This window comes from Haemaphysalis longicornis, unplaced genomic scaffold, assembly GCF_048455015.1.
Source record: "Haemaphysalis longicornis isolate Haplotype H1 unplaced genomic scaffold, Haemaphysalis longicornis Haplotype H1 scaffold_7, whole genome shotgun sequence".
Classification (NCBI taxonomy): domain Eukaryota; kingdom Metazoa; phylum Arthropoda; class Arachnida; order Ixodida; family Ixodidae; genus Haemaphysalis; species Haemaphysalis longicornis.
Window position 1 is genome coordinate 92730176 of NW_027526422.1, and position 12202 is coordinate 92742377.

Genomic DNA, 12202 nt, shown 5'->3' on the forward strand with positions numbered 1-12202 from the left:
AAGTGAAGAAGAGGTTAAAAAGCTACCTGCTCGGTAAGGTCATAAAAACATACGGAGCAACTAACACTGCGTAAAAATACGCGAAGCAGCAAGCAGAAATGGATAGTCAGCGTTTCGCGTATTCCCACAGTTGCTTGGTAAATTGCACTTCTATTTCTTTGGTTACCATAAAAACAACAAAAATACCACGGTACGTGGTAGGAACGCTAATTTCCACCATTCCTAGTTATGTTGTCGAAAAGGCGGTTCCATGATGAAGAAGAGAAAATAAATTTTATAAGGAGCAGCCGTTGTTGTCACATTGCTCAACTACTGGTGCAACTGTGGCATCACACTGTAAATTGTGGAGAGAACTCGCACTCCAGTGAAAAATAATTTACCTCTGCAGCGTGAACTAAACATTTTGCAATGGGACTTTAAACTACGTTTTTATTTTCTACCAAAGCTGTGAGTACTTTAAGATATTCATGGGTGGTGATATAAACGATAATTGAAAGGACAATGACCACGAAATCATTTTACCAATAGCCACTAAGGGCTGGCCTTGAGCCCACAAACGACATCTAAAATGAAATCAGGAGCGGCCATTTTTGAAATGAAAAAAAAATCGTAGTTCTTTGGGTCTTCGTGTTGTGGCGAGAGAGAATAAACTTTATTAAGAACATCGTATAGTCCTGGTCCTCCTTGGTAGTACGCGTCGCCCTTGGGGCAACTTCCACTGCACTTTGGGCTTATTACCGGAATTGCAACCATAAACTTTCCTTCCTTGTTTTGAGCTGATGTTGCTGTCTGTTATCCTTAAGTCTTTTTGGGAACTGGCGCGATTTACTGAAAAGATACTGGCACGAAGCACCCGACTGTTCTGCGCGTAGGCTACCTTAACACGACGCCTTTTAGTCTTTGCATGAGGGCTGTTCATGGGCACGTATCAAAGTCCAGACTCACAAGAAGAAACTGAAGTGATACACAAGCTGCCTTCGTCATCGCGTTCGGTTCTGAAGCATCACACTGTTCCAAAGTTTTGATGCGCTCTTGGAGGCCATCAAAGCCTGGCCCATTTGCATAAACAAGGTATTTTTGCTTACTGCCACCGTGTCTTCAGCAGGCGTTAAGCAGCAATGGCGATTGATATCTACGTGACTTACATTTGCCAGGCGTGCTACCATCCCCGTTGCGTAGACATCTTCCACCCAGAAGAAGGGCGCATGATCTACAGCCCGTCCAAGACGGGCTAACACCGACGCATGCATCACAAACGCCGCTCCTAAGCAGTAAAGCGGGTACTTGTTAGATGAGTAGTCTTGCCTCGAAACGAACCATTTGGAGTTCTTATCGCGTATGGGCCTCGCCTGCGGCACAATGGCGCAATGAATACTGGGTGACTCGGAGTTGTCAAGAGCCAAAATGTATTTGACGTAGGAGGTCAGGAGAAAAATGTTGACCATGACGTCGTCGTCTATTTTCACCAACACACGTTCCGTTGGGTTAAGGCAGTTGTTAGCCAAAAGCCATTTGGTCGCTCCAATAAACTTGAGGCTAAGGTTTCGGTAGGTGTCGATGAAATCAAGCTGAACCACGTCGCCATGCTTTTCGGCTTCTGTGTGCACTTTTTTGCTCAGTTTTCGGTCAGGCGTTGTTCCCACGAAGAACACCAAGGATGAATTTACGAACGCCGCAACCTTGGAGTTGCCTATGGTTGTGCGGAGGAAGTCTCGTTGCTCCGCGTGTTCTGGCGTGGTGTGAACGTAATACAGCACTCGAAGGGCGGATGCACAGGCTCCCTTGACTTTCCAGCCATAGGGTTTCGTCGGCGGGTCACTGGAATTCAATTTCACGGAAGCAGCTGTGACAGTTGGTAGCATATTTGAAGTTAGGTTGGGGTAATTCGACTTTTCTGGCCCTAGTTCTGTAACAATGTGCCTAACAGAACTTGACTCTGTAGAATAAAGGTTTGCAGCACCTTGATTTAGGGATTCCATTTTGTGAACAGTAACCTTTCCATTAATATTGTTCGGAGAGCTGGAGTCGATGAAACTTTGCATGAAAACTTTGTTCTTTGCAGCACTTTCTTCGGCGATGGTCACATCAACGGCAGTGTTGCCGGAGGAGTTGGGCTCGGAAAAACTCGGCTCAGCCGAACGTAGCTTGAATAAGGTAGGCATGGCAAATCTTGTAGTCGCTGAACTTGGGTTGATGAGCACTCGAAGCCAGGGCCTTAACTCGAAATTGCAGAACGCCGCAAGGGCAAGTAGAAAACCGGCCAAAATTACGAACAGAAGGACCACTTCACACCGAATCTTCACATTACAGCAACGCACGGACCTCGGGATTGTACGAGTGGTTGTGGCTACGCACCTTCGGGCGACTAAACTCTGCAGAGCCATGACATTAAGAATCACCGGCTGCTAAGCATTCATGGGAGCAGAATATGGGACACCGTAGTTTGCGGGTATGCTTAGGAAAATAGTGCACAGCATTCGTCGCTGCCACCTGTTTTCTAACGACCAGAGCAAACTTACAGGAACCACTGCGAACCTAATTAGCCGTGTAGAATACTTGAAAAGCGAGCAGTTGCTCCTGACAACACGTAGTCGCTTGACGCGAAAAAGGCCACAGAACATTCTAAGCGAACCATCTGCGGACATGCATGTTTAAAAAGTGTGGAAAATGCCATGGCACGCTAAATGTCAAATAGCTGGATCACTCCCAAGAGAGGCCAATTGTTTGAGAATTTGTTACAATGCGTTGCTGCGACAGAACGCGGTGTCCAAGATGGTGAAATAAACATCTGCGACTATGCGCGTAGCAATGGGAACCGGACTGCTGCAACGGGTGAATCTTGCACGAGAGGACAGAGCCTATCAAGTTCTCTTTTAGGGCAGTGGAATTACATTACCGCATGAAAGAGATGGCAGGCTGTAAAAAGAGACAACGAGCTCCCAAATTGTTAGCCACTATACTAAATATTTTGTAGGTGGTTAGGTAGGCGGTTATCCTTTTAATTCTTTTAACAGCACTATGACGACGGAGCAAAAAAAGGACGAACACAGGTGCTGACTATCATCTAAAATTTATTCAAAGGAAAAAAACATTTATTTACACATACATCCAGTCATATGCAATGACTTTGTGCATGGATTAAAACAGCTTCAAGGTTTATCGTTCGCCCTTTCCCTTAACAACCCTGACAACAGCAAACCAACTTCCTTATCTGACAGGGAATAAGAATGGGTGGTTTATGCAGTCCTCTCCTAATCACTTAATGTGGACAGCTTCCACGACTTCTCTTGTTGTTTCGTTCTGTTTGTAGTTCTTCCTTTCTCCCCGTCGTTTTAGCGCTGTTTGGATATATGCAACCACACCAACTTGCCCGACTTTCATTACTGCTTATTGTTCTGAAGCAAGTGCTTCGAATTCCATGGCTCTGAAGTCTTCGATGAAAAGCGGGTACGTTTAGCATGGGATGGTACACTTGCGACTTCACAGTGATTTTTAAGACGCGCTCATAACTGTTTTGAGTTATTTTCTGTTGGATTAGTATCTGCGCATCCCTATAAAAGGAGTGGAATGTATGTATAAAAGGCATCCGGTATTATGCTGCTGTGATGCATCAATGAGATCAACGGCGAAAAATTGGCTGCGTACCTGCTTGCTTCACTGCAAATGACGCGAAGGGCCACAGCGTTTCTGTTGCAACCGCGCGAAACGCTCTTGCTGCTCTCATCCACTCCGGCACGCCCGCAGCTTGATTTTTACTCATTTTATGAACGACGCCATTTTCGTTCCCCCGCCTCAAAACCCTTTTCTCCTTTATTCACCCCAAAATCATTTCTCAAGTCCACTACGTCCTCTTCTACCAGACCCGCCCATCCACTGCCCTCAACCACACATACCCTTCGTTTTCATTTATAAACCCAATTTCCTTTCCCAAAGCTCTTTGCGGGAGGCAGATCATCACTTGGAGCTATTCTTCTTTAGACGCACTGCTGGGTGAAGTAGTTCTGTCCTACTAATGACTAAAAGTTTCTGTGATCCTGCTAAGTAATAGTTATTATGTCTAAGTAAAAAGCGCTTTGCAACAGTATACAAACGGGATAAACCTTGTTGCAGGTTTTTTTTTATATTTTGTCGTCATTCTTCAAGAATACTGGTGATTAGAATAGTTGCGTAACACTCAGGCCACAAATACGTAAATTCGTGAAAGCAAAGCGCTCCTCCTGTACACCTGGGCCCGCTTTCACAAAGAAACGTGGTTATTGGGAGCTTATTTACAGTCTAGTCTTATTCACGGGCCTCAGTGAGTCCGCGAATAAGGTACGGACTAGTGCGCTTTCTCGAAAGCCCGCAGGCTAGGCTACCGAGCGGTCTTATTGAAGTCTATAGCGACAGCTGGTACCTAGACGAGCACAGCAGGGATCCCTAAGGAAAAGCAGGGAATGCGCAGCAACACTGCTTGTAGGCGCCGCCGCCATTGGCCAAGCGTTTATTTCGAACCATGATTGGATAAATTCAAGAAGCACTGACCACCAGCCGGCGTATCACAAATACGTTAAAACGATCCACCTTGTCACAAATACGTTAAAACGATCCACCATCCTTGGTAGGCCAACTCACGCTGCCGGGCTTCGTCGCCAGGCCGCGTAAACAAAGTCTTAAACAAAGATCGTCTGCTACGAAGCGTGGGCACGAGAACCACACTGGGCTGACGCGAAAAGCATCCACGTCGAAAAACGACTGGTGCTTTTCTTCTCACCGTGAATGAGACAATTGCGAATTGGCTTCAGGTTCATCGTCGTTGACTCGGATGCAACAAGCACTCCAGCTGCTCACGCCGCTTGGAACGGCGACACGATGGCAATAAGGCACTGCCAAGCCGCAGCTCGCTTAGCGAGGGCTGCAGCTCTAAACAATCGTGCTGTAGAATATAGCCGAATGTTGATATCATGAAGCTTTTAGCGCAAAGGATCCTAATTGCTTAAGCAGAATGTGCAATAAAAGTACAAACCCAAACAATCGTTTGTTATAACCTGTAGTACTTGTAATACTTGTAATAACTTGTAATAACTTGTAATACTTGATTCCCGGGAAAAAACACAGCAGGCTTAAAGGGAAGGTGAAGCGGTTTTAGAGTTAAAAGAAAAGTTGACTAGCAGCAAGTACACATTGAATAGTCATGTGTACGGAATATTTTCGCAATACATGCAATAGAAGCGGCGCCATGAGCAAACAAAAGTGGCCCGATGCCCCGCCCCCATTTCGCCGCGCGATGCCGGAAGACCGGAGAGCGCGGGTGAGAACCGGCTGAAAAACGTCATACCTGGACTTCCGGCCGGATCGGCCGCCTCGGCCATGCTCTTTTCGCCGTGTTTCCTTGTGAATGATACTTGTTGTTGTTGTGGTTGATAGCACTCATTTGTACAATTTTCGTGTTCAAAAAGTATGCACGAACGCCAAACGAGGCATACGTTATCATGCCGTATTCCTAAGCAGAATAATGCCACGCCGGGATGCTTGATAACTTACGGAAGCGACAGCCGAGGTGGCTGTGCTTGACGACAGAGAATATACTACACTACGTTAAATATTTTGTAAACCGCTCCAATGCGTTTTTTTGTTGATGCGACGGACGTGAATGTTCACATTAGATTCTAGATTTAGGAAGGATGGGGAATACTGCTGTACTTTGGCCGGGGATGTTTCGTTCCATTCCAGAAACCAAGTCACATTTGTTCAGGAAATACTTGTTTCGTTAAACGCGTCGGTTTTCTTTCCCTATGGGCTCAGGACAGTGTTCAAAAAAACATTTTTTTGGCGAAACTAAAACAAGGGGCCAATCCTGATAGAAGTTCTCTCACGGCTAAGAGGTAAACAGTATTCCTACAAAGTAAAAGAACCAAGACAACCAGATTACTTAATTTGGAAGTATACATGTCACGATAAGGTGATGTTTGTCTGGAATTAAAAAAAAAAAACACCACTCCGAACCACCACCGCGCCATAATTTGTGTTGACTGCGGGGGCCTAATTTTTTGCCCAAGATTCCGTATGGCTGCATATTATAACCTGGCAAGCACTTGTTGTCACTGAACCTCAAGTGTGCTCCAGTGATAGTCGGTGATATATATAATGATGATACTAAAAAAATTAGGAGCGAAGAGTAAATATACGGCCTCTGTCCGACTAGCGCGGTAAATGCTTAAATCTAGAAATGCTGAAACAGGCCAACGATTCATTATCACAAACGTTTGGTGATTGTTACCTAAAGTAAAGTAACTACAACGTAACTGCCTTGTCCGACTGGTCTGTTAATTATAACTAGGTGGCCGTAATATTGTAGCACAATGCGCAACGCACAAGCGAAAATCAAGCCCTACTACAGCCAATAATGCTGAGCAGGCACTAGTATGCTGCAGTGTTTTCAGAATAAATGCATGTGAAGCAGTAAGACGCCACTCATCGAAGTGCAGCTAGCAATCGCGGAGGCGCCGTAGTGCCGCTGCCGAAATGGCGCGCGCGTGTGGGTCTGTGTACGGGGATGAGTAACGGGCCTGGGGTGGGCGACAACGAACAAAGGAAATGTGGAAGCAGAGTCTGCTTGTTGGTTTATGCGTGTACCGGCAAGATGTGTCTCGCATATACGTTTACAGCGCATGAACGCTATTTTTTCGCGCAGTGCACGTACGTGCTTTTCGCTGGTAGATTGTTTATAAAACGCCCATTAATCTTCGGCATAAATGGTTTTGTGTATAATGAGAAACAGTTAAGGCAGTACCTAATATTAACATAAGGTATAAAATCCCCCTATGCTGGTTGCCTAATTCAAAAATATTTGGTGGAACCCACTAGTCGACGTCACAGTCACTGCTTTGGAGTTCTCTGTCGTGTAGAGCAAATTTAAGCTCCAAGATAATTGAACCAACAGCACGGGAAATTATAAAACAAACTTCCAGTCATGTGCGAAAATTAAACTGCAAGTTAAATTGCCGCAAAGGCAACCGTGCGATCGTTCGCAATGCTTCCGACAACCCGCGCGGCCGAAGGGTGTCCTCCTTTGACGTCATGACGGGCGCAACCAATCAGGGTCGTCAACAGACGAAAAGCGCGCGTCTTTCAAACGGGGCCGCGGTTTTTGCAAGATAAATGCCACTTGGACTCATGTACGATAAATTTCAATGTGATATTTGGAATCAGCGCGCAAGAAACTATATAACTGTTAATCTAACTCAAATTTTTTGGAAAGCGCTTCAGCTTCCCTTTAAGCATCCAGCTACCACACCGGACGCTATAGAACTGGACAAATTGTCACGACGTGTAAAATTTCAGATATCAAATCACTTCCTTCCACGAAGAACTAATTGTTTCGCAGCTCGTTCTTACACGCTGTTGCCACTAATTGAGGATGGTATAAATGTGTCCTCAGAGTTTGTTGTCCCGAACGAATCTGGCATGAGCAATGCAGAAATTACGTTTTCTAAGAGTGCATTCAGGACATCAATGTTCACCTTTTGTGCAGTGGGTGACTGATACCTACCCCTTGAACAATTGGCAGGTAGCAAAAAGAAATCATGAGCTCTGCAATTATTAATTATTTTAGTGATTGTTCAATGCGTGGTTAGGTAGACGGTTATAGCTTAGCAACAGGCGTTGGCGATGCGACGACTACGAACTTTTCGAGAGGTTCTAAGGCGCTACTAGGAACTATTAGTAAAGTGAACTGTTTTTCCTACTAATTACTGCATTCGAAGGTTTTTGGAAAAGACCCTATTATGTGTTCGGATTGTGAATACTTAGAGACACATCACACCAAATAACGAATTTGCTGCTGTGTTTTCCAATGATCTGATAATAAAAAAATCACCGTGTATCTGCCTGCTTCATTGCAAATGAAGTCGACACAGTAGAACGGCGACACTTCAAGCTTTGCTAAAGCACACCTGCTGAACGAAATGTTGTAGAAGAATAAGTTTCCACGTTTCGAATAAGCCGAAGGTTAACCTTTGTGTTAACCAGCCATCTGTTGCGCAAATACCGATGGCACCGCCGAAAAATAAAATTAGCGAACTTGGTACAATGCCGGAAAAGCTATCCGCCGTTGGCACTGAGTAGCTTCGAAATGTAGTAAAGATATAGCCTTCGCGCGTTTGATGTGTCAGGAATTCGTGGGGTTTCAAATGACTCAGATAGCTTTGATTTTTATGAGTGACAAATTCCATTTGTGAATCATAGGCACCGACGCTGCCCATGTCTGCAATTCTAAAAACAAACAACACAGGTCTTAAGCTTCTGGTTACTTATTAAATATACCTTACAGGCCCTTAGTAGGGGATATACTCTGGGGAGGACATAATTTGACACGGAGAGAACAACCAAACCTAAATGCCCCTGGGCGGAATAACAACAAAAAGCACGAACAACAAATGTAAAAGAGAGAGAGAGCAAACATTTATTATTTTCTGGAAAAATGTCCTTACGGTGGCCTTCTTATTCAAGGAATTTATTGGCGCGGGCCGCCTCGTTTGCCCTATCCACCAGCTTGCGCTGGGCGTATAGAGAAGAGCTGGCCATGGCACTCAAAAATTGATAAGTGTGGAAGGGATTGGGTGGGTCAAGTGTACATCGTGGACATTCGCGGACGATGTAGAAAGTGTCTCGGATTCCAAGAAAAAAAGCACAAAGGGGGATGAAGGAAGGGGGCTATGTAATGGTCTCTCCTCGAGTGCGGGTAAGTGTTAGTTTGCAAGGCGCGAATTATTTTCTCTTGGGCCTTGAGTAGTTGTGTGCGCGGTGGGGCGTATGTTTGCCTCTGCAGCCTATAATACACGGTAATCTCTTCATACGAGACTAGAGGAAGCAGACTCCGATCTTTGTCTTGACGTGCTCGGAGTGTCAACTCTTGAGCTGTGAGATGAGCAATCTCGTCCCACGAGACTCCGATGTGGGCAGGCACCCAGGTTATTTTTATGTGTTTCGCAGTGTCTGTTGTAGTATTTGCAGTGTGTCTCTACTCGGCCACAGAGAAACTTGCTGTTGAGAGTAGGCAATCACGGTATAAATTTGCGTTTGGGTAAACGACAAGGCACCGGCCGGTTCGTCGGCGAGTGAGGGGCTCGCTCGGTCCAGTTATACGCAGGTGCGGTGGTCTTAACTTACAATGGCTATCGCTACTGAGCTCCGGCTTCCGGGATACAGGACCGCGTCCCTGTATGGCATGGTAGAATGGCTCTTAATGTGCTTTAAAATAGCACGAGCTTTGGTGTCGTCGCGATGTACTGTGTGCATGTTGCGATGGAGAACGGGCACTTTATGGTGGGGCCTGGCATCATGCGGGATTTCTGTGACTTGGGGTGTTAGGTGTTGAAACGGAAGCGGTAGTCCTAGTCTCGAGAGGATGGATCTGCCAGTTTCTGTGGTGCTTAATCTTGCCCTCTAGTGGGATGGATGTGCCTCGCGAAGGCCATTAGCTATGTTGTTAACTGCGAGACGAAGCAATTTGTCTGTCGAAGTACTGATTGAGAGGGTTTTCTTAAGATGGTGCCCGGTTTCTTCAGTAACATCGTTGAGAGCAGCCTATTTGTAGGCGAAGTAAAGTGTGAAAGATTACAGCTCGCATCAAACTGTGTAATTCAAACGTCTTATTAACAACCGAACACAATGCCACTTGGATTATGTCAACCATTGGCTTCAGCCTTCACAAACTGTATTCCGGCCGCATTTGAGAACGCAGGACAGCCTTTGGCTGCTGCACCACGTCATCAACAAATCCCTTACGGCCGCGAACTTCGCGACTACGTCCTAACTGTGGAACGTAGAAAGTCATTCGACAGAGTAAATCAGGCCACAATTATGAATGAACTAGCTCAAGCCTTTCGCAGCAGAAAAGTGAAAATATGGAGCTTTAACTTTCTTTGCAACCACCTCCCAAAAGTAAACAGCAAGATCCCCGGATATCACCTAACACCTATTACAACGACAGGGGAGTGCCGCATGGATCCATTCTTGCACCGGTCCTCTTCAACATAGTCGTTGCAAAACTGGCTAAAAGTCTTGAACAAGGAACGTCGGCAAGATTTGCTATATACGCCGATGACATCACAATATGGTGCGAGGGCAGAGACTACTCAACGACAACAGACGTGCTCACCGGGGCAGCAGCAAATACCCTAGAAGCGTGCTTTCCACAAATAAGTCTTGAACTCGCTGCTGAAAAGGCTGTCCTGTTCATGGTTTCAAGCATGAACAAAGCTCACCCCACAGGAGATGGCCTGCTCTACATAGGAGACATGGAGACACAAATGAAACATGGGCACGCACGGCTTCTCGACTTCTCGATAGCCAGCTGCAACAACCCCGAGATATGGATTACAGAGCTCAGACGAAAATGGAAGCCAATGCTAAAATTGGTAGAGCGCCACTCGAACAAACACGGAGGGGCGGCTCAAAACGCCTGCCTAACGATGGCACGTGTGGTCGCCATTGGCACTCACGCATCCTGTCTATGAGTTGAATAAGACGAACACCAAACACATTCAGGTGCTCCACTGAGCCAAATTGCCTACCATAACGCGCCTCCCAATACACTAAAGAAAGGCAGCCCTTGAGCCGACACTGGCACTTCCTCCCATCGTTAGCGTAACGAAACAAGCAAAAGACCAAGCATGCTGCAAACGAGGCCTCGCCTGCCAAAGACAGCTTCTCACGGCGTGGGACGAATAAAAACACGCCACAACCATTTAGCGCCAAATCCCCCTTGCACCCTGGTCGATATCAGACGAAATGGAAAGCCAACTTAGCAAGCGAATTCCCCAGGTTCTTCCAGCAACGAGATCTCAACGTATTCAATACCTGATGGCGTCGAAACTGCCAAATGAAACTGACATCTTCACCGATACAAGCTTGACTCCCACACATATCAGTGCAGCGTGGACGTTTCCCGAAAACCCATCTTTTAACGGGCAAGTATCACTGAAACAAAACGATGCGACCACATTAAAAGGGGAACTGCGCAGCATAAACAGCGCGATTAGCAATATCTGCTACGAACTCGACTTTAAACCACCTCCCAACGTGGACGTCTTGACAGATTTATTCGCAGCAATCCAAGAACAACGAAAAACTGTTTTGCGGAACCCACTTGTTAACTCGATATTACTGCTTAAAGAACTACGCAAGAACCACAATGTAAACATCCGAATCAGCTATCTCCTAATGGTCTCCAGAAGATTTCACATGTCCACGCATTGGTGCCTTCGACCCGCACCTGCAACGTCCCCTTCCACTGGGTCTCCCACGGTCTGACGCAACTCTTCTTTGCCGTCTCTGGCTGGGGGTGGCATTAGCAAATGTTTGCTCGTACTTAATAGGAATGGCAGCCAGGGCGGAGTGCGAAACGTGTGGCACATCGGAGACGATACGCCACGTTTTATGCGAGTGCCCATGATACTCGCCTGCAAGGAAGAAGCTGTCATCAGCACTGAAGAACTTAGACTCTCGGCGGCCGTTTTCGGAGGAGAAGATTCTGTGCCACTGGCCTTCTCAGTCATCCGCTCAGAAGGCGACTAAGGAACTACTACGTTTTCTACGGGCGACGAACTTGAACACTAGGCTGAGAGCCTCCACTGTCAATCACTGTCAGTGCCTCATTGCTGGGCATACGTGTCTGGTCCAACTTTTCCTCTTTTTTTCCTCTCTCTTTTTTGCCCATTCCCCCTTTCCCACGTGCAGGATAGCAAACTGGGCTCTAGCCAGGTTAACTTTCCTGCCTTCCTTCTACATTATTCCTTCTTCCTTCAAGAGGGCTAGTGTCGCGCGCAAGCTCTTTTTGTACTTAACAGAAAAGCTGTTCAATTTTTAAGTTCCGCCATCCACCGTCACCGGAAAACTCAGCCCAGCCGCACACGAGGCGCACACATGAGTTTGCGCCTCGTGAAGAGTGCCAGGCGTCACCCAGGCTTCCATATGGGCTGGTGCGATGTAAAAATTTCGCAATAAATGGCTGCGGCTCAACTCAGCTCCACCCGGATATGTAAAGCGAAAGCTTAGCTTAGCCCGGTTAAGTCACTTGGTTCACCTTTCATTTCACAGTAATTATTATAGTATTCGTCCGAAGATTGCCTTTGTCTACGGTTGTGGCCCCACTTCGAGCGTTTTCCGAGCCGAGCGGATCGCTCTTGCTCTGTATCCGACGTAAGCATCGCGCGCATGG

At 46.4% G+C, this 12202-nt stretch overlaps 1 protein-coding gene across 1 annotated transcript; it reads right to left on the reverse strand.

Moving 5' to 3' along the window:
• Positions 1 to 497: 497 nt before the first annotated feature.
• On the reverse strand, positions 498 to 2571 carry LOC144144597 (uncharacterized). The gene has a single exon (XM_077676104.1). The coding sequence runs from the start codon at positions 2382 to 2384 to the stop codon at positions 981 to 983; it is 1404 nt and encodes a 467-aa protein (XP_077532230.1). The 5' UTR covers positions 2385 to 2571; the 3' UTR covers positions 498 to 980.
• Between the last annotated feature and the right edge of the window lie 9631 nt (positions 2572 to 12202).